The sequence below is a fragment of the Centrocercus urophasianus genome, unplaced genomic scaffold (assembly GCF_019232065.1).
Source record: "Centrocercus urophasianus isolate 14NV4802_14NV808 unplaced genomic scaffold, USGS_Curo_1.0 seq_14, whole genome shotgun sequence".
NCBI lineage: Eukaryota > Metazoa > Chordata > Aves > Galliformes > Phasianidae > Centrocercus > Centrocercus urophasianus.
In genome coordinates this window covers 23926111-23946600 of record NW_024884586.1, presented here as the reverse complement: position 1 = coordinate 23946600, position 20490 = coordinate 23926111, and the positions used below count along the sequence as shown (strand labels likewise).

Here is a 20490-nt window from a genome sequence, read left to right as displayed (position 1 = left end):
GTATTTGCTGCCAAGTTAGAATTAGGAAAGGATTCCGTGGCTTCACATATCATGAATACACTGTATGAAGAGTTAAAGACAGAACTTCTTACTAATGGACATTGTTTTCCGATCTGAGGTTTAAGAAGTTTCAATTTACACCAAAATGTATGCATGTAATAGTTGGAATCCCATGACAAATTTGAAACTGACTGCAATCATACCTGTGTTACTCAATAATTTTATGTCTGCATAAAGGTTTGAAAGTGCTAGGAGTTATGAGCTTTAAATGTTAGTATTATCTACAGGCAGCAGTTTATGCAGAGAAGCGCTTATCTGCTGCATGAGAATATTGCATTGCTGTTTCCTACTGTCACTGGAAGTTGGCTTTCTAGGAATTTCCAGGCTTCCTTCATCCCCCTCGAGCCTGATTGCTGATCTGAGCCAGAGGATACTGCTTGTTTCTGCATGCAATTACACCACTACTTCTAGTAGAAAATTATTATTTGGAAGGAGTTCAGGTAGTTTCTTCCACTTCCCCAAAGGCCCCCTCCCTCAAACTATTGTGCAGTTACCTAAGATTTTCTATACTTGCACCCTCTCTGAACTGACTACAGCAAAAAGGAAGGTAGTCAGATAATAAGTAGTCTGCCAATAAGTATCACTGTCCAGTTTCAGTCTAGTAAAACAAAAATAATATGGACAAAGACACAGGCACATAAGTCCATGCTAACTTCATTGTTAGCAAAGAAATGGATAAAATTTTAGCTCTCAGCACTACCAATCTTGGTAATAGTTGGAGATGGTGGTTTGGGTATAGAACAAACTAAGGAATATTTTCAATGCAGAGCATGCATCAGTGTCCTCTGCACAACATGATAGCTTAGTCATAGTGAAACAAGCTGAGCTGTGCTTGTTCTACTTGACCTCGGGGCCAAAGAAACAAGCCTTACCTACTTCATTTATTTTTACTGATATACAGGTAAGCTTTCCCATCTGGCTCTGTAGCTGACCTTGATTTTTTTTTTTTTTGCCAGCTCTCCACCACAATCATTTTGTCAGTTTGTCAAAGTGCTTGCACCTCAGGGTTAACCTGTAATGATACCTCTCTCCCATCTTTACTACCTCCTTCCTGCCTCTATTTAAAATAAAATAAAACACTTACTGATATTCTTCTGAAGGACTTAAATTCAAGATAGGTAAGATGGTCTGACAGCTCTTCTGGCTCAAGGTGATCAAAAAGGAGTGAAACTTTCCGTTTCTTACTGCTGTTAGCCTTTACACGTTGTGTCAGCTTTCTAGACCAGTCCCTGGAATTTCTTTTAGAGAAATTTTAAGAGAGAATTATCTGAAGTTACCATCTGAAGATGAAACTTCTTAATTGAAAACTTGCATTATTTTCATGCTTTACTGCATTAAAAAGTTACTATTTGGATTTCTAAACAGCAAGCATCTTTCATAAATTATAGACTACATGACAAAACATTTTCTGTAAGTATTTATGTTGCATCTAAATACAGTACAACAACATTACTAAGCAAGACAAGATCACATACTGCATTTTCAGAATTGCTCTCCCTGACTCTGACCTACTGAACATAAAATATTCCCTTTAATAGTCCTTAACATATCTCATTGACACTTGTACCTCCTCTACTACTCAATCAAAATGCACTCTTTTCTCTCACTGACTGAGTCAGTAAGGCTCCCTGGATATAATAATGCTTAACTAGCATAGAAAATCAGTACAAAGTCTAGAAAACAGTCCAGTTCAACTTAGCCCATTCTTGAAAGGCATTCTGTTCTTCTATGTATAATGTATTAATGCTTTGCTAACAATTAATAACATAGAACTTATTGTAGACTAAAATTAATCCATTATGGTATCCTTATCCTGTTATACTAGAGAGAGTTATATTTAAATAAAGGAAATTCAGAGCAAAACTTTGTTTTGCAATTATATTGGAACTTTGGCACTCACATTTGAGTTGTGTCGATTAGACGACAGTGCAACTCCTCACCATTAGCTTTAACCAGTTCTTGAAATGCCTCCATGGTTGTTGATAGTTTAGAGTCCATTTTGAACATAATCCAAAACTCTGTAATCCAATACCTATTATAAATGAAAAAAAATTATTTTGCTTTACCATGAGTAAGGCTGAAATTTAGATAACTGCTCATGTTCATGATTTGATTTCTTTTTGACCAACTTTGGGAGATAATCATTGTTCTTTAAATGCTATTGTTAGGGTACTTTTAATCTTTTACAAGATTTAAAAAAAAAAAAAGTTCTATATAAAATTGAGCTATAGAACTTGCAATAATTCAAAATTAAAGCATCTAGACTCATGTTATATTTAGATAATGTAAAGAAAATAATCAGATACACAAGGTAGTAAACAATTTTACTTATTCCTTTAAAACTTGAAATTATTCTGCCAAAAAATGCACTATGCTAGTCAGAATTTTAACTATTAACCAAAAAATAAGTTACTATTTAAATATATTTGTTTACTAGTGATTCATTCTTACATGCATCAAATACTTTCTAAGGACTATACTTCTCTGTGTTAGGCATTCAAATTATTTGTCATACATTTTATTTCAGTTTCCTCATGTGACTTGGCACCCACTGTAATAGGTTGGCCCTAGCCTCAATACAAAATACTGACCTAGCTGCTCACTCACTCCTTCCCCCTGCAGTGGGACTGGGGAGGAAAAAAAATTGTGAGCCACAGTAAAGATGTAATAACTGAATGAAAGAGAGAGGAAAAGAACAAAACCCAAAAACAAACAAAAAAAACCACCACCAAATAAATGCAAAGGCAGTCATTCATTATCTCCCTACAAGCAGACCAAAGCCCAGCTGTAAGTCAAGCTACAGCTACTTCAGGATGGCTAACTCCCATCTTTATTTCTGAGTGCATTTCTACACTTCTCTAAACTAAGATTTCAAACTTTATTGTGCTTAATAAAAGTGGTCTGTGATCATTGCAAATGACTAAGAACAGTTACTAGGGAAAATTGCCTACATATAAAAGTTTTTTTTATGTAATAGTAACTGCAATATCCACTCTATTTTTTAGTAGACCTCTATAATATTAGACATAATACTCTTGATTCCTGAGCACTGTCAATTCTTACTGCTGTTTAAGGAGAAAGTCCATATAGAATCAGTCTAAAAGTATGACCCAATAATTCATGCACTGATATCAATAGATCTGTGTGAGTCTCTCTCTTTTTTTTTTTTTTTTTTTTTTTTTTTTTGTGTCAAGTTGCTAATGTGGATCTTGAAAAGCTAAAGGAATGCAACTTTCTTTTTGGTGTGATCTTAATATTTGTAAAACCATCCTTTTGTGTGACACAGAGACAACTACTGACTAACAACTATCAAGCAAGAGTATTCTTACCTTACAAAATAGCATATCTTTACACACAGCACGGATGACTTCTTCTCTAAAGCGCTAAGATAAGTAGAAAATGTTAAGGAAAATCACATGTATATGAGTCCAAGCAGACACCTAGAATAGCATCAAATCAGGAGGAAAAAGTTTGATTTAAATACTCTAGAATTTTGAGTGAGTGCCTGAGAAATAATACTTGTTGAGAATTGTTGTCTTCAGATGATAACATTAGAATATTACTAAAACTATGGTTTTGTGCTTTGCTCTACTTGTACTGAGGATAGGAAAAACAGAGATATGTAACAGTCCCAGGTTTGCAGTATCTAACACTTGTTAGATAATCCCTTCACAGCCAATAGATTATGATTTATCCTACTTAAACTCTGAACTGGAGTTTATCTCTATGTGGATTGCAGGCTAAACCAGGCAAAGAAAAAACACATACCCTAAAAAAACAAACAAAAGCCACACTGCACAGACAAAAAAAAAAAAAAGTAAAAAGTCTATTGTTTCATTAGCAGAAAAGTAATGTATTCCTAGCTTAAATATCCTCTACTTACCTATCTTAGAGTAGTCAAGCATACCTAATTTTTATCTTATGAGCAGGTGAATATTGCAAAGGATATAGATCACTGAGTTTCTGGAGCATATCTGCAGAAGAGATGATAAACTGATGCATGGTCAGAATCATCTTTAGCAGCTGGTTATTCGGATAAGAATTTCCTTCTAAATCTGGGGGGGGGGAAGAGCACTCATATTGAAACTGTCATATGACTTCACAAACATGGAAGAAGCCTCTTCAGAATCCTAGTTCTCAGCAGGCCAGTTTATCATGCTACTAGAAAGATGGTAGTTAGCTACTGACATAGTAGGTCTGTCTTTTTTTTTTTCTTTCTGATGAGAGATAACAAAGAAAAACAGCTTTGTTTCAAAAACAAAATATTCAGATAGCTGTACATAATGATCAGATGAATGTAACACTTATAAGAAATTAGTGAATTGAGTTATACAGGAATTAGGCTACTGATCCATGTCAGTCAGTGGCATGACTGAATTCATCAGAATGGAGATATTCTTAAGTGATTATGCAGGTTTTTTGTGTAGCTGACATGTAATCCCAAAGTAAATGTGCATCTAGAAATGCATGGAATGAGGTACAATGTATGCAGAATTTCAGGGGTAACCAACGCATACTCTGTGGTGGACCTAAACATCCTAATGCATTTCCTTGAACTGTGCTTCACAAGGATTTAACTTGAAGGAGGCTTTTAGACTAGATCTATCTTATGGGCTTTGTGGGTGCTTCTTTCCCATATTAGGAAAAGATCAAGGACATTAAATGTATTAATGTTTTATGAAGTTTCCATTTCTCTTACACATTTTAACTACTGGATCTGTTAATATTAACAAATGGTGGTTTTGCACTGGTTGCCCTGAGACAAAATAGGTAACTTGAAATAGAATTCTATGTCCTTTCAAAACTTACCTTTTTGCATCATTTCCTCTACTAAGACAAATGTAGTTACCACCTGAAACAAGAACAGCATGCAGAAGCAATGCATGATAACACAAAAAGGAAGAGGTAGGTGAAAACAGCAGATCTGCAGCATATGAAGTGGTATCTACTACAAGAGGGGGAAAAAGCCATTCTTTAGACTACACAATGTAGTAAAAAGGAATATTAAACTCATCCCATTCATAAAACAATATAATTCATGTTAGCCACTGAGAAACAATTTCCATGTCCTTATACAGGTGGGTAACACACATGAAGAGGCCCCCAAAGCCAAGGCCTTTCTTGCCAAACAATACATTAGATCTGTAGTAGAACTAATAAAGCCCAGCTTCCTCCTGGTTTATTTCCTACTACTCACTCAACAATAGTTCTTACTCTCCCCTTGTCATGGTTCTATGCATGAATTCTATACACCCCTGAAAGCTTTCTCTTCCCTTTATCAGTGCAATAACCTCTCACTCATGCTTATAGCAGGTAACACAAAATATACTGTTCCTGAGTCCAGGCTGATTGGCCAGAAAGTGAAAGCCATCAGCTAAATGCTAGGTTCACACTGCTACCTACACCTGCACCAATCTGGATGTCTCCCTTCTACATATTTAATCCTTTAGAGATCCTGATCTTTCCATCATCAAACAGACTAATTTAATTATTTCATGCAGAGTATATGTAATTCGGTAGGAAGGTGATTCAGAATGACCTAAGCCTATAGTTTACAAGGAAGTTACTGTTTAAGCTCTCATTTTGAGCCCTTAGCAGCAGAGGATGTGCTGGATATCTATCATGCACTGATGTAGATATTCTGGAAATTGTATGTATAGTTTGCAGGTAAATCAATATGATGGACAGACAGACCCTCAGGAAAGGCAAGTAGAAAATTCCTGATCAGTAGATTCTGGCATCAACCCATTCAGTGTTATTATACCAGAACAGAAATTTTATATATCAAGTCATCCTTGACAATGAATGTGAGAGACCACTTTCTGTAATTACAGCTACATAAGAGGCAATTCTGCTTATAGCCTCAGTCTAATATACTGACAGAGGCAGCAATGAAGAGTTAGGAGAACAAGTTGCACTACTTGACTCCCATTTGGAGCTAGCAAAAAACCTCCTGTGAACAGTTACAGTCAATGTAGAATTTAAAGCAGAGCATTCAAAACATAACATCCAAACCATCCTGTACCTACAGAAAGAAAGATCATAAAATTCCAGGAGACCAATCTCTGTAGTGTTATTCTATACTTTCAATAGAGTGACAGGTTTACTCTAACTGGAGCAGCTGCAGATACTTTTAGAGATGTGTGCTCTTTACCAATCCTTCCAGATTTGTTTTCAGATCTTAACTGAGTTTCGCAGTCATGATAGTACATTCACTACTCGAGAAATACAGAGCGCTTAGCACATGGTTCAACTATGCTGATATGAAAGCATACAAATTCTCTGTTACCAACTACAGGCACGTCCTTAAAAGTCTATGGCCTTTTGGTAGTAATGTGGAAGAGCTACACTATAGACTATTTTCCTTTCAAGGAATAGGTAAATAGTTGGCATCAATCATTATTTTTAAGTATACATCTAGTTTCCCACAGAGTCACAGATGGGGAACTAGTCCTTTGCTTTAAATACAATTAATATATTCCCTATTAACTATCCACAGTTCTTTGTAGAAATGAGAGAAGCAGGCTGCTGCTTATACTGGAAAACAGTTGGGTCAGGGCTCTTGAGCAATGACATAAGAAAATGCAGTCAGATGAAGACAGATTGGGAAAGACTACTGACCAGCAAAAAAAAAAAAAAAAAAAAAAAAAAAAAAAAAAAAATGGCATTGGTAATACAGAAGTTCAAGTAATAGATCAATATGAAATAAAAATCCAGGTCATGCTTCAAAAAAATTTCTTCATCTGTCTTTTGATTTTTATTGTAAGTTCCTAGTTTTAAAGCAGAAACCGAAATTTATACTCATGTTCTCGCATAATTTAATTTATTACTTACAGAATATTTCTGTTCTTAATGGAATGTAAATAGCTTAGGCATTAAAACAGCTGCTGTGTAAGTTTTGCTGGAGAAATATGGAATTTGCAAATAAAGCCTGGGACATCAGGAATCACAATGTTTATTGAATTCTCTAGAATTTGTCTTATTATTCCAAGTGTTTTTAAGAAGACTAAAATGCTTTTAAATATAGCACACAGAGGTCCATACCAAATTTTACAAAATAGAATGGCTCAGGTTGGAAGGGACTCCGAGGTCCAACCCCCCTGCTACAGGCAGATCCACCGACTCTGACTTCCAGATTTGGTACTAGCCAAGGCTATACAGGGCTCCATCCAACCTGGTCTTGAACACCTCTAGGGATGGAGCATCCACAGCTTCTCTGGGCAGCTTGTTCCCATACCTCACCAGTGTTTCTATGAAGAAGTTCACCCTGACATCTAATCTAAACCTTCCCTTCTTGAGCTTAAACAATTCCCCCTTGCTCTATTGCTAGTACAGTACTTGCTACCTAAGCAAAAAGCTTATTCCCCTCCTGTTTATAAACCCATTTTAAGTACTGGAAGGCTGCAAAAAGGTCTCCTAGCAGCCTTCTCTTCTCCACACTGAACAAGCTCAGTTCCCTCAGCCTGCCTTCATAGAGGAGGTGCTCCAGCTCTCTAGTCATCTTTGTGGCCCTCTGGACCCTCCCCAACAGATTCATGTCCTCCCTGTATTGGTGGCCTCACACCAGCATGCAATGGTTCAGTTAGGGCCTCATGAGGGCAGAGTAGAGAGGAACAGTCACCTCCCTGCCCTTACTGGCCACCCCTCTTCTGATGGGGCCCTTCATCCAACAGATTTTTTTAACCAGAAAAGCAGTTCTGTATATACTTAACTTGAAAGCCAAAATAGTTATCTGCATGTATATAATTGTGTACAGCTATTGCTAAATCATCTGCTTTTCAGAAGTGTTTAATATGGATCACCTTCAGCTGACAAAGACCGTCTGTCTATCTCAACAGTTTCTATCTGTGCATATTCCAGGCTTCTACCATAAGTATTACATGGCATCATGCTTCCAATTGAACTTGGATCTTTTTTAACAATGTTTTAAATACTTTTTTTCTGCACTGTAAAGGTGTGGGGAAAAAACAGCACATGCTACCTAATATTAGTGGTTAGGTCAACACGCTTATTTTCTTACCCAACAGAAGTGAATTTATGCTTTAAAACATCCAGATCCAGCTACCTCACATCAGAGGTGGATGTAGTTAAAGAGTAATTATTTTGCACACAATGAAACAGCACTAAACTTCAAGCTATCCATTCCTACCCTGCGCCCATGACTAAAAGGCTTAATCTGAACTAGGAAAAGCTTTGTTTTTTAGTATATCACAAGAACAAAACATGCACTGCAGACAAAAGTCTTATCAGTTCCTAGTACAGCTCAGCACAAAGTAGCAGACCTGTATGGGATTGTAGCAGCAGATAATTTTACAAATAACCATTATCAAATATTTAATGTAACCTTCCTGCCAAATCTATAAAAGAAATGTATTGCATAAATTCCTAATTCAATAAAAGCTAAAAATTGACCTTCAGTGTGAAGAGATTCCAGCTCACTTTCAGAACTGCCACTGACCAGCAGGCAGTTTCTTTTCAGAGAGCTGACCTGCCAAACATAACTGTGTGTAAGGAAGTTACAAAAGCTACGGTAAACTGTCTTTGTGCAAATAGGGAAGGTGATTATGGGGTTTTCCTGACTCACTTGGGAGAGTCTCTCTGAATGCCTCTACAGCATTCTCTTGAACCTCCAAAAGGTTTGGGTTTTTTTGTTTTTTTTGTTTAAGTCTGAGACTCATTTTGATTTCCGTTTGTATATGTGTTTCTAACCACATACTCTGCTGAGCAAAAACCGGAGCGACTACTAAACAAAGTAGCATGGGTGTGTTTCAGTTAGTTGATTTACCTTAATAGAGTACTGCAAAATACTTCATAAGCCTTAGATTTGTTTCGCTGCAGAAAAATATAGACTGTAAGGTACAATTTTTTTTCTCCTGTAAATGCCCTTAAGATGTTTTAATAAAAATTCTCTGAAGCAAACAAGGTAGTAGGAACTGAATATACTTTTCCAGTCTTTAACTACATGCATGAGAATACAAAGAAATACAGAACTGAATACTTTATTTAAACAGCAACACAAGGTCACTTGAATTTACCGTTACCAGAGTTCCATTTCATAGGTGAAAATCAGAAAACACAAAAGAAAGAACATCCTAACCTAGGTCTATCAGCCATTCTTATGCATGATCCAACTGGTTGCTTCCTCCAATCTGTGATTTAGATATAACTGAACTATCACTTGTTCCTGGAATAATTAGAAGAATATAAGTATCCAAAAGCTAATAAGGCATTAAGAGCAAACTACCTATTTTTCACTACAACCCCAAGCTTATGGTAAATGTACTCACTATGAAACGTTCTATAGGCAGTACCATGGTCCTGAGACATTCCTACGTACGAATGCAATTATAAAGCAACAGGAAGAATGCCAGGAAGATCTTGAGCTGAATTTTGCAAGAAAGAAATTTGTTTTTCCTAGGTCTAAAAAGCATTTATCTTATAAGCATTTCCTTATCATCAGGTTCCAACTCTGTCATCTGGTGTACCATTTAAAAAGCAGAAGAAGTGAATCACAGAACACTGATATCACATGATCAGTGACTAAACTACTAAGAATATGAATAATTTCTTGTAAGCTACCTGAAGTCTTCCAGTCACTATCAAACCTAACACCAAGAGCAATGCAACAACAAATCATCAGGCAATTGCTAAGCAGTCTTATTTAAGTGCAAAGCTGAAAGTCACTGGTTGCTATACTAGTATTCCATGTAGTATAGTATTCTGCAGAGTAGTGGTGTTTGTTCTTTTTCTCTTGTTGTTTTGTTTATTTGTTGGGATTTTTTTCTACATAATGTCTTTCAGAAATAGTATAAGTTAATTACAATGATCTTATGAAGATAGGCAAAAGAATTATTTCTAGATGCAGCAGAAAGCACCTGGAATCTTCAAGCTCTCCTATTTAAAATTAATTATACAAATAATGGCTGCCCTCAACATGCAGCAATGTGCTTGTAACCACTAAGTCACTCATATTTAAAAAAAAAAAAAAAAAAAAAAAATATATTAAAAAGGAAAAAACCAAAATAAAAATTAAAAATCTGGTTTTTTTTTTTTTTTTTTTTTTTTTTTTTTTAAATAATTTCTGTACCAGTAACAGAACCCTAAACAAGTCAAACAGATTCTGGAAGAAACAGTGTAAACTTGATGCTTCTCTAAGCATCTACTTCAAGATACCTAGAGAATGGGAAGGAAAAAAAAGTTCTTCCACATACTCATTAAAAATGCAGATTTGACCAAGGCACAAGCAAATCTAATATGCATCCAGGGCTACTCTCTACCATGTGAGAGTAGAGAACATCAGGGAGTAAAAGCCTCAAGGGAAAGACATTAGCCTCTCAGAAACATCTTTTGGAGAACTACCTGTTGCAGAAAGCTCTGGGTGGGTAGTTCTTTGAAACGAAAACGAGAGGATAAACGTTCTCGTCAAAGGGAAATGGGATGATTTTGAGAATTTAAAATGTTCTTCAAGAGAAACCAAATGAAATGTGGGTGGAAAGTGTTCCATTAGCCTTGGAAATTCAAATCAAGTACAAAAAGTAAAATGTTAACACCCCCTCCATGCACTAATTTTCATTGTTCTATAGTATAGCTGAAGTATTGATTTTGGCAAATGAGAACTTTTTAATTGGTCTTTTTCTATAGAGCCTCCCAATTGTAATTTAAGTGTTTTTTTTTCTTTTTTCAAAGCTATGAATCATGTTACTGAAGGAGCCATGTGTAGTTTTTGAGCTACAGGCAACTCTTGAATAATTCAGGTGTAGTGCCTGGCAACACAACTGTGCCAGTCTAAGTGCTGGTGGATAAACAAATAAGACTTCTGGAATCAGAAAATTGAGCCCAGTATTGCTAAATAACCACTAAACTCAACTGCACGCTCAGCACTTACTCATCCTACAACTGCATTGTTTTTACAGTAATATTCTAACTACATGATTGATCCTGGGGCAGCCAATCATCAGATCTGAGGAAGCACGAAGTCAGCCACATCCAAAGGTTCAAAATACAACAAACCAGCAGACACCAAGTGTCTTTCCTCTCAGAGACCTCAAGATGTTACAGATAGATTAGGCCCCAGTTTCTGGCCTTAATTTTCATTGCTGACTCATACTCCTACCCTAAATCCTGTTATGAAATTCCTGACTTGTTTTTTCACATTTCTCTTCCTTACATATGTCAGCTTCCCAGTCTCTGGTCTAACTTCTAGATATATTTCTGGAATTAATGTTTATAGACTATGGTGACAAGCTATCTTCTAACTCATTAGATGGGGACATGTCTTTGTTACATCCTGAGACAGGAACAGCCCTTATCAACCATAGACCAAGAACACAAGGTTTACAAAAAAAAAAAAAAAAAAACAAAAACAAAAACCACAGAACAAACAAAGAAAAAAGACAATAGTGCAGCTTCGCTTACTTAAATTCACAAACTTAAATGTACCTAAACACCATTCATCATTATCAGAATCTACATACTGAAACTTAACACAGAAGAGAAGCTCTTGACATCTCACATTATGGTCTCTGCCAGAGGAGTTCCATATTTTAAAGGTTAACATGGCATGCCACTAAATGATCACAATAGGGCTCGCACTAGGCACTGGATTCTTAATATGATCTCTATATCTATTCAAGCATGACAGCTTCAGCGTTTGGGGATTCATGAAAGTCAGCCCCAATGCAAGCATAATCTGAGCAGCTCTAATGGGTGCTCTCCCATCTTTGCTTTCTCCCAGCTCTCGCACTTCCATGTTCTGACCTCAGCAATGGGAGTGGAAAAAAAAAAAGAAGAAGTAACGTTTAGAAAACTATCTTGGCTTTTCTTCTTAAGCATACATTATGTAATAGATCTATTGTACTGTGTAATATTTCAAGTGGAGTCCCTTCTTTCCCAGACTTATAAAAATGCAATGCAAAAAAGTATCTAAAAAAATGCAGCAAAATACTGACAAATTTCACACTAAAGCATATACAAACCAAACTAAGTAACAGAAAGCAAAATGCGCGGGGAAGCCTAAAGAACAAGAAATTATTGCTTGCTTCTATTTCATACATACACTGAGGAGAAGAAAACAAACTCATAAATATTCTCAGTAGAATGAACTCTTTTCTTATTGTATCTAAGTTTTGTGCACTGATAAATAGAACTTATATTACTTTTCTGAGGTTACAATTAGAGGTTTGAAGATATAATTTTCTGTCATACTCCTGTGGTAAGCATTAGTAAGTGGGAGACTTTATAAAGCAAGTAGTCCGAGTTCTATGCATTTTCTTTTGTTATTTCATGACTTTGGACAACTATGTTGTAAAGACTGAAATCAAACTAGTTAATTAGAACCTTAAAGTATACACAATGAAATCCAAAAAGTTTCATTTCTTTGGGAAAAAATTCTACAGTCATCAGGTTAAAAAAAGAACTCATTTCCACTTTAGAGCAATCACAATTAACTTTAACAGCTAGCTAAATAGCACTTAGCATTCTACAGATCAGCAGCTACTCTTCTGCTCCCACAATGTCATTAATTGTTCATTAACATAGTTTCCATTGCCAAGCAACAGTAGATTTTTCCTAACTGCATTTTACCAAATCACACACAATGATCAACACCATTTTAGTACAGAATAATAAACTGTACAAATTTTAACGACTCTTTGGGGAACTAGAAACTTCAACATTCAATCTAGACTTTGGGGGCACATTTGTGTCCCCTGCAAGTTTGTGAAGCATGAGACAAAAAGAAATGAGTGACCAGGAAAAAGTTGCAGAAAAAATGTAAATGACAGAAGTTCTCTTCTGTGGGTATGTGTATGTCTTAAAAGACACATGCCTTAAAAGATGCAACTGCATTCTAATTAGAATTCTTTGTTGTAGCTTGGTATTTGGTAAATTTTGAACAAAGATAATGACAAATTTGGTATTTGAGCTCTGATTGTATTATTAGTTACTCAATGTTGCATCTAGACTGGAAGAACGTACTTATGTTGGGAGCAAAGTAAGTTTTTCTTGGAAGGCAATCTAAGACTACAATTTTTTTTGCACGATACTGATGCAAAAATGAGTAGTGGAAATACTAGGATATCACAGAACTATAAGTCTTCACTAATGCAGTTACTTTTATATTCTGGAAAATATTAACTATAATCAACTAGTACTTGTACAACCAGATCCTTTGCCAGATTTCTCAGTTCTATCATAGTAATTATGTGACATCTTTCATACAGATCAGTCCTGAAATGGTTTACTGAATTTCTAAGGTTTGTTTACAAACAGTCCCTTTATTCCACACTGAGGAAACAACCTGATTTAGCACTGATTAGACATTACAGAAAAATTTACATCATAATCTTACGATTATTATGATCATTAGAGGCTGCAAATTGTATTCAGTTCACATAAATTCTATTAGGAATGTTGATAAACTATAAAGGTAGTATTTTAATGTATTTCAAAAATAGTAGCCATGGTTTTAAAACTTTTTTTTAAATATACTTTCCTTCCTATTGAAGATCCAGTATAAATAACTCCACTGCAGTTTTTCATATCTGAGCTTCCACCTAAAATTACATTACATAAAGTGTATTAATATACATGCACTCCAGGGGAAAAAAAAATCTATTACTTTCCTAAAACTCTGTACCTACTTCTATCAAGAAATCAGAGACTCTGCATGGCAACAGACAGTTAAAAAGATGTTTCATGATTTCTTTTTTTCACTGTGCATATTCATCTTCCCTAGCAGTAACTGAAGTGCCTGAATTGTATGATAGCACAGCTCTTCCATGTGCTACAGCATGCGTGCTTGCAACACTTAAATCTAAGAGATAATTACATAGCATCCTCCACTTGAAGGCTAAAGACATAAATAACTCCATAATATTAAAACTGTGTTATTTTAGTGATTTCTTAGTTCGTTCATGATCCTCAGTTTTTTCAGTAAGACACAAGCGTTTGTATAAATTAGCACTGTCAAGCGTGCTCTTAGGATTGTTTGTTAGGTAGTTTTGAGTAAATTTTCAGTGCTTCACTGATAAAGCAAGGAAATAGAAAAATGACACTATGCTGAAGATATATTTTGTCCCAGTTGCAAAAAAAAAATTAAACATTTGTAAAAAAATTGATTTAAGCAAATGTTTTGTGTGCAAGGGAAAGACCCTTTAACTCTATATGGCCTATAAGCCTTATTGCATGTTAAAACGATTCACTGAATCTTTGAAAAGCATATTTTAAAAAAATAAGTACATGTCAATGTCATTCAATATAAGCATGAAAGTATATGTAACATAGAATCATAGACTGGCTTGGGGCAGGCTTGTCACCAGTCTCTAGCCTTCACCTGAATATAGAACCACTGACCACAGCTCTCTGGCCACAGCCATCCAGGCAATTCCTTATCTGTTTAACAGTCTATCCTTCAAATCTCTTTCTCTCCAACTAGAGATGAGCATGTGATGTCAGACTGCATTAAAGGTGTAGAAGTCCAGGTAGATTGTATCAGTTGTTCTTCCCTTGTCTTCCATTTATGTGGTAAGACAGAAGCTTACAGACAAGGAAAACAAAGGTATCTTACATACACCTTTGCTAGAACAGAAATTTACTTACTAACAAACAGAAGTAACTATCAGTCTCACAGTAGCCTGGGAATAGTCAATGGTAAAAAGTATGAAGAACCATCTCTGGTGGAGAGATTCCAGTGAATCCAGCCCTTCTGCACAATACATTTTCAAGTCTTTTCAATCACCTTACACTACCCACTGCTCTTCCTCTCTATGCATTCCCCTCACATTGATTTCTTTTTTTACTCCACTTCCCTATTAAGACTTCTCTTTCTTTCCACATAACCATTTTTTCATCTTTAGATTTTACTGTTGGCTCCACTTACATGCAATGCTTCTCTTTCTTTTCTATGGCAATCTAATGTGATTCATTCATTTGCACTCTGCAGCTCTTCTTGTCAATCTAGATCATAGCTGCAACAGTATCCTTTAGCTACTTGTCATGTTGAAAAGGTCTTTCAGGATGCATAAAATACTTGGAATAATTGCCCTATATAATCGCATTCTTCCTCTTCATACTGTTGAGAGTTGTTTCAAGTCTCTACAATTCTTCTAGACTTATCTCAGAACTTATGCTCCTTTCTAAGTTTTCTGCCTTCAATAGCTCATCACACTGTTTTTAATGAACTCTTGCTCCAACTCATGTCCTGGCTTTTCTATTGCTTTAATTTGTGGGAAATAACTTTTGGTTTCAGCCTACTCATCCTCATGCAATATTTCATGACACTTGAACTTATACTTTTAGTATCTCCTATTTTTGTTTTAAAAAGCTGTGTTATTGAATAAGCACTGATGTAACACTTTCCACTCAGATATGCATAGGTCACTCCAAAAGCAATGCCTTTTAAATATGGAAATGGAAACTACAACAGGTACAAAAAGCACAATAACAATATTCAATAGAGCAAGTTCTCACGCCCAAAACAGTAGTTTTCAACATAGCCACCACCACTGAATATTCACACTCACCAGCCAATAACAAGAACCTGCATGCTTCACTCATAATAATCTGTATGATCATCCAGGACATGGCTTGCCTTTCACGTTGCTGCCTCCACTGCTGAAACACACCACTTCACTGTGCTCTCATCTACTGTTTGGTCTGCATAAATGTTCAGCAAGTGTCAGTGAATATCAATGGGTGAAATCTTTTTCTGCATCAAGGAATTCAGTGCCACATCTCTGCTTCATACGTGCTTCCATGACAGACACCATTGTGTCAGACTGCCTTCTCTGCTGCCATCTGCCACACAGCAACAACGTGTCATAGAATATTGGTGAGAAGGTTTAACCTCTATTGTCATACCACCAACATCCAAGTCTGACATCATAAGCCAATGTAAGAAAACATGTTTTAGTACCATCTTCTATTCAGCACTTTCATAGATCCACAAAGAATATCACAAATTCCAAGATGCAATCTTTGCTCCTCACTTCAACTGTCAAATTGTGACATCTCTTTAGTACAGGTTTTGGATTACCTCAGTTCTCTTGACAAACACTGTCTTTCTACAGACTATCCTAGAATCATTTACAACACTTTGGCAAAGTCTTTCACTCATTAGCTGAGATTCACACTTTCTACTTATCCATACTGTACGTTTGTGGGTTAATCCTTAATACCATCTTAGCTAGGCCATCTTATGATATTCCCCATGCAAATGGCAGAAGGCTGCCGATCTCCCCTTATATGCCATTGTTGATAGCAGCCTCTCTTACACAGTATTTGCTTTTTCAAGCATTTCTAATTGTGTTCATTGTGTGGCTGTGTACTTTATATAAGAATTGTATTTGTAACTGTACACATAACATTAGCAAGTGCAGTATAGCATTAGCATAAAACAGTATGTGTTCACAAGCCCGACACACCGTCTTTACTACATACTGTTTTATTTAACCCTTGACAGTAAATAAATCAAGGGCTTTTTCCAGAAAGCAAACTTAAAGTACAGTAAGAAAATCTGTGCTCATGTCTTGGGAGATTCTATGCTTTTAATACTGAAGTAAATCTTGCTCAGAACACAATAACAATTTCTGTAATAATATAAATCAGCGTATTTGAAAATGACGATACAATTTTAATCTGAATAGAACTATTAGAATACAGGGTGGAAACTATTCTTAGACACTATGCATGGGAATAAACCTGCCTAATTATTCAATTTACATCAGCAACTATTCTTTTTGTACCTATTTTTTTCTGTTATGAATTGCCAAAAAGAGTCTAAATGCCAACAGTACATATCATGACTCTAGAAGTCCTAACTTAGTCTATGATTATGAGCACAGGCACACTGCTACTCACTTTGCTAGAGCTATGTACAACTTGTCAAAGTTCAAGAATTTACAGTAAATTTGATAATTGAAGTATGAAATCTTTTAGATAGAATTCTGTCCATATATAGCTTAACTGGACAGATTTCTTTTTCTGTCAACTTAGCCCTCATAGAACATGGATGCTTAGCAGTATAAAACTACATGCTGACATATATACTCTGAATATTAAAAAATTATTCAAATAAAACTAAAAAGTCAACAGTAGTCTCCCACTCAGTCTCCCACAGAATTTGAAGCCAACATTCACAATAGTTTTACTAGATGTTGTATTTATAGTCCCTTTTTTCCTCCTTAAAAACATGAATATGAATAAATACCATAACAATATTATAACTATAAAATGGTCTTACATATGCTTTAGATGCCTTCTCACTTCCACTAAACCAAAACTTACAGATTAATTAACATTTGTTTAGGAACTGGGGCTTTTATAATTGTTATAAATGTTCTTTACCCAATAATGAACTGAATGAGAAAAAGAGACAGAAAGAAATGATAATTGCATGTTTTATTAACTTCTCTTAGACACGCATTTCTCTGCACACGCTTAATATAAGACCTTACGGTATATTAACATTAATGCATTTCCAATGGGTGTGAAAGATTAGTCATTGTTTATATAGTACTTGTTGCAGCACTTGATCAGCGTTCTGTTACTGTTTAACTGCTCAGATTAATTATTCTAGAGGTGAGTAGGCATTTGAGTGTGTTTAGCACCTAAGGACTACTCTGCAAGAAAACCTTGTAAGACTTTCAGAAAGACAGTGTTTCTAAACACTGAAAGAAGGTTTACAAGCAAATGCCTTGTTTGCAAAATATTCAGAACCCTTCTGAGCACCTTCAGTACTAAAACACATATTATAAAAACCAAGCCCATTTAATAATTAAAAAAATAAAATAAAAAGGAGGCTAAGGATACAGGGTTCAGGCAATAATCATCATTGTCCATGTATTATGATTCTTGTGGTAAAAAGAAACAACTGACAGGCTCAAAAAAGTATACAGATGCAACTTTTATTTGGATTCTTTATTGAGAGGCAACTTTAAATCTATATTGATAACATAAGTGGTAATCTAGTATTACTTCACTTACCTTATAAAAACAGCTCTGCTCATTTCAAAATTTTTGTATTAAACATGTGAGATTTATTGCATATTATTGGATTATAAAGATTACTTTTTTTTTTTTTTTTTCTGTTCCTTCAAGTATTGGTTTGGTGAATGCCAACATTAATCTCTTGGCATATATTACATACATATTCACAAACCCATATGATGGCAGTGCTTACAGAATAGGTAATGTTCAGTTAAGCTTTTATACTTCGTTAATATATCAATGTAATTCACTGGTAAATGGCTTAAAAGCAACCAGTATAGAAACACATTCACACCATTCAAAAAACCTCCAAATACTCACCAAAAGACTGAATACAGGTTTCAAGAAGGTCTTCCAAAGTCGCCCCTTTGGCTAAGTGCCCCAAAGGCACCATAGTGACTTGGGTAAGATTTGAATGGCTGTGACAATGAGTGATCTGCTTCAGCTCAAGTGAGGATTCAAGGGCAGTGCTGCATCCCTGGGCAGGTTGCCTAGAAGAAAGCACAATAGTGAAGTAAGTACAAGAGTGAGTGACAAATTTTAAAGGACATGAAAAAGAAGGAGAGATTTAAAGGGCAATGAACTCCCTGTAGCTAGGTTAGTGAAAGACACAGCCCTCCCACTTGTAAGTGTACTTAAGAGTCTGCATGGTAAATGACATTTTTTTCCTGCTAAACACAGATAGTAGAGCACAGTTACAGCACTCTGCAAATGATCTGTCAGATTGCCGCAAATCTTATTTCTTTGCGTGTTACGTTTCCAATACTATATAAGCTACAAAACAGGAACATTGTTACACAGTAATCTGCCACCACATGTTTGTGTGATCATAAAAATAAAGGAGAAAAAAAAAAATAGCTTAATCTAACATTATTGGAAACACATTGTAACAAGACAGACCAGCTGCATTAATAGTGATTTTCCAAATGAAATTAAGTACTCAAATTATTAGTGCAACTTCACAGTGGAGCATTTCACAATTTAAAAAGAAAAAAAAAATAAAAAAGGAAAAAAAAAAAAAGCTGGTGAGTTTTTATCCATTCTATATTATTAATTCCTATTAAATTGTTTTAAAAGTGCATGCATGAGTGAATTAATAGTTTTATAAGTAAACACATCTTTAAAAGAGATAAAAATGAAGAACGAACCTTGGCTTAGACCAGTACTTTGCTCCTATTGCAATGTCTTAAGAGCTTAAGAGTGTACATTTACAGATAATATTAAGTGTTCATTGTTTGCATGCAAGCTCATCATTCTGTATGAAATATTAAAGAAGCACAGTGTTCTGATACATGTTCACGTGCAAATAACAGGAACTGATTCAAAATCTGACTTGAGAGCACGACACTTGTCGTTTGCAAAATGGCAACAGCCACTGTTGTTTCAGTGAAACTTTGGGTTCTTTTCAGAATCAATGTGCAGTCCACCATATTCTTAAGTAAGTTACTGCAGCTTCTTCATGTTGCTATCTTAAGCCTTCATATGACTTTCCTCAGACAGAACACTGCTGAAAACTTTATTAATAAACAGACAGCCCCAAGAAAAAAAGGCATAGAAATGTATCCAGTGTGCATAAGACAGACAGGCAGAGGTGGCGAGGATATCCTGTACTCCTGGATCAGTTTGGAAATAGAGATGCCTAATGAAGACAGATCAGACCCACCTAATCTCAGTGAGTTTCAGGCCTTAGCTTAAAATTTCTGACTCACTTTTCACGCTGGAAAAGTCATAGAACTGTAGATGAGGTAATTTGATGGCCCACACGGCCAGCAGAACTCAGACCTGACTGCAGAGGTAGGGGCCATCACTTAACTTTCCTGAAGCGAATCTGACACTGGCTATGCAAAGAATATTCTGTTCCCTTCCCCTTTTCTCTAGATTTCCCCGTCACTGTGCGATCTGACTTCCTGTTCTCAAATAAAAAAAAGAGCGAGGCCTGCTTAGCTTTCAGGGTTCTCTTTTTGCAAGCTTAACCCTCACCCCTCCACACTTTATTCCAGCGGTTCTTTAGTGCAGGGCACGCTCAGAGTTGCAGCAGCAGCAGATATGTTAGGTCTTGACAACAGTGTCAATACCGAGCAGTGAGCAGAAGGAAAATCATCCACGTCCTCCTCCAATAAGTTTACAACAATAACACCGTGGCCGACTTGGCAACGCTCCGCGGGTGACACATCCGAAACCGATCGCCACGTTAATTAGCGCGGATCCCCGCACAGCGGCTTTTCGGCGCGGAGAAGGCACTCGAAAAGCACGCCGGGCTCCCCGGTACGCCGCTGGGACCGGGACGGACCCGCCCGCAGCGCTGACAGCGGGACGGCTCGCAGCCTCCAATCCCGTCGGCGGCACTGCTCAGGTAGCCGGGCTGCCTCTCCGGCTGCACCGCACGCTCCGGTCGCGCCTTCAGGTTGCTCTCCGCAAACGCGCCGCCCGCGCCCGCTCGGATGG

The 20490-nt window shown here is 36.3% G+C and overlaps 1 protein-coding gene across 4 annotated transcripts in view; it reads right to left on the bottom strand.

Moving 5' to 3' along the window:
- RASGRP1 (RAS guanyl releasing protein 1) overlaps positions 1-20490 on the bottom strand; it is a 39424-nt gene that overhangs the window by 18571 nt on the left and 363 nt on the right. For 2 of the 4 annotated variants that reach the window (XR_006167991.1, XM_042813636.1), the window contains exons 2-6: positions 18367-18536; positions 4010-4115; positions 3390-3452; positions 1961-2092; positions 1145-1298 (exon numbers count right to left, since the gene is read on the bottom strand). Coding sequence is in view for 3 of the 4 variants with exons in the window: in XM_042813636.1 (XP_042669570.1) it covers positions 1145-1298; positions 1961-2092; positions 3390-3452; positions 4010-4115; positions 18367-18536 (625 nt within the window). In the remaining variant the exon portion in view is untranslated. Of the gene's footprint in view, positions 1-1144; positions 1299-1960; positions 2093-3389; positions 3453-4009; positions 4116-4869; positions 4913-18366; positions 18537-20025; positions 20262-20490 lie in introns of those variants that run through there. The other 2 variants (XM_042813637.1, XM_042813638.1) reach the window with 2 other exon arrangements.